Source organism: Echinococcus granulosus, assembly GCF_000524195.1.
Source record: "Echinococcus granulosus chromosome Unknown EG_S00352, whole genome shotgun sequence".
Classification (NCBI taxonomy): domain Eukaryota; kingdom Metazoa; phylum Platyhelminthes; class Cestoda; order Cyclophyllidea; family Taeniidae; genus Echinococcus; species Echinococcus granulosus.
Window position 1 is genome coordinate 8,934 of NW_020170732.1, and position 1,664 is coordinate 10,597.

General features: G+C 40.5%; 1 protein-coding gene across 1 annotated transcript; it reads right to left on the reverse strand. All coding sequences in view use genetic code 11, as the record gives it.

The window, feature by feature from the left end:
- Nucleotides 1-1,295: 1,295 nt before the first annotated feature.
- EGR_11056 (hypothetical protein) lies at nucleotides 1,296-1,483 on the reverse strand (the record flags this gene model as incomplete). The annotated part of the gene is made up of 2 exons (XM_024500305.1): nucleotides 1,296-1,304; nucleotides 1,376-1,483. 2 exons carry the CDS (start codon nucleotides 1,481-1,483, stop codon nucleotides 1,296-1,298), a joined length of 117 nt encoding a protein of 38 aa, XP_024345280.1.
- Nucleotides 1,484-1,664: the final 181 nt, after the last annotated feature.

A 1,664-nucleotide genomic window follows, 5' to 3' on the forward strand; every position in this document is an offset into this window, starting at 1 on the left:
AATCGCCGACCGTAGCTGTATGGAAAATTCTGCAGATAATATAAGTGGAATATGTTGACGAGGGTAGTGGCTCACCTTTCACCCAGCACGTTAGCCAATTCACTCGTTAATACGTAGGTCAGAGCAGCATTCCTAATACAGCATTCAGAATTCGGTTGCAAACGAACTTGGTACCATGGACACACACTGCTTTAACAATGCATATATGAGTGGAGTTTTGTCCCGTAACTTAAACAAAAAGAAGAGAAAATCCGTTCTTGTGCAAATTTCACGTGATTGGTATTTTCAACCTAAACTGGACGAACAGAGTATATTAAGGTAAACGCAAAGGAAGTGAGAGCATATCGGATCAGGCGTAAATCCCACTTTGCCAATACAGTCGGCAGATTGTTGAAGAGTGAAACGCTATCCTCTAAAGTGCATTATGGCAAAACCAAATTATTTGAAATCAAACTTACACAGTCCAAATATATTCCGGCCCTTCAAAGCCGTCAATGTGAATAACTATAGACCAGAAGGTAGGATAGCAATTAGTTTTCGATGGTTTTCGGCTAAGTTAAGTCGATTTAAAGAAATATGTCAGGCTTGCAAGCTGCACTCGAATATGGCTTTTGCTTGGTTGATATTGGCTTGACTGAGCAAGTCTCATTGACGTCCCTCCAATTGTCTCCTGACTTTGGGTTAGTTTTGTGAATTAGCTTTTTAATAATTAATGCTCGAGAATCTTGCCAACAACATTTCATTCTTATTTTGCTCATTATGCGGCACCTCACTTTTAAGTCTTATGCTTAAAACGCGCCTATAAATGGGCCATGCAAATCTTGTCATATTTATTTTGCAATTTTTCTTCAAAGTTAACCAAGCTACTGCTCACGGACTTCAACTGATAGACTCTTAGTTATTTTTTACCGTCTGTGTTTATCTTTAAATTTACAAGGCTTCTGTTACAGAAGAACTCTGACGAAGGCTCTTTTGTCAAGTTTCCTTAGGTATTACTAGCCAGCAAAGTGTTGCACAAAAACACGCATCTTTTGTAATTTGAAGCCGTTATGTTGGTGAAGAAGTAGAGCAGAGCTGACTCCTGGTGCATCAGTAAAAGAAATCTGTATACTTATTTTAGATCTCGTCAGCCAGTACAGGATAAATTGCTGTTCATGCACTTAACCGCTGCGAAAAAAAGACATGTTTTAAGCGCGCTATAGTTAGGCTTACCGACGCGTGAATTGGTGTTTGGGTAGGTGGACTGTACCTATGCAAACGGAGCAATGATACAAATACAAAGGGAATGCTTGTCCCTAAATGAACTGTCAAATACGGAAAAGCAAAATGCAACAGCGCAGTATAGCATCCGCCTTTGTCTTTTTAACAGACCTACCATCCGGACCCATGTTGATTGAGGTGACGTGTTGGCACGAGTGAGCGTCAAACCGAGCATTTTAGCAGTCACTGACAGGGTAGCAGTGCGCCAGTGTTCGGTGTTCATTATAAATTTGGAATTGGGGGACGCCATTCTGGTTGTGACAGTACACTCAATCCTCTGCCTGTGATGTTCGTAAACGCGGATGCATTTAGCCAACTGATGGCAGTCAGCCCTCTATTTATTTGTGATTGTGTGATTGTGATTGTGATTGCATCTTATAAGGCAGATGTCTATTTATTTTAAT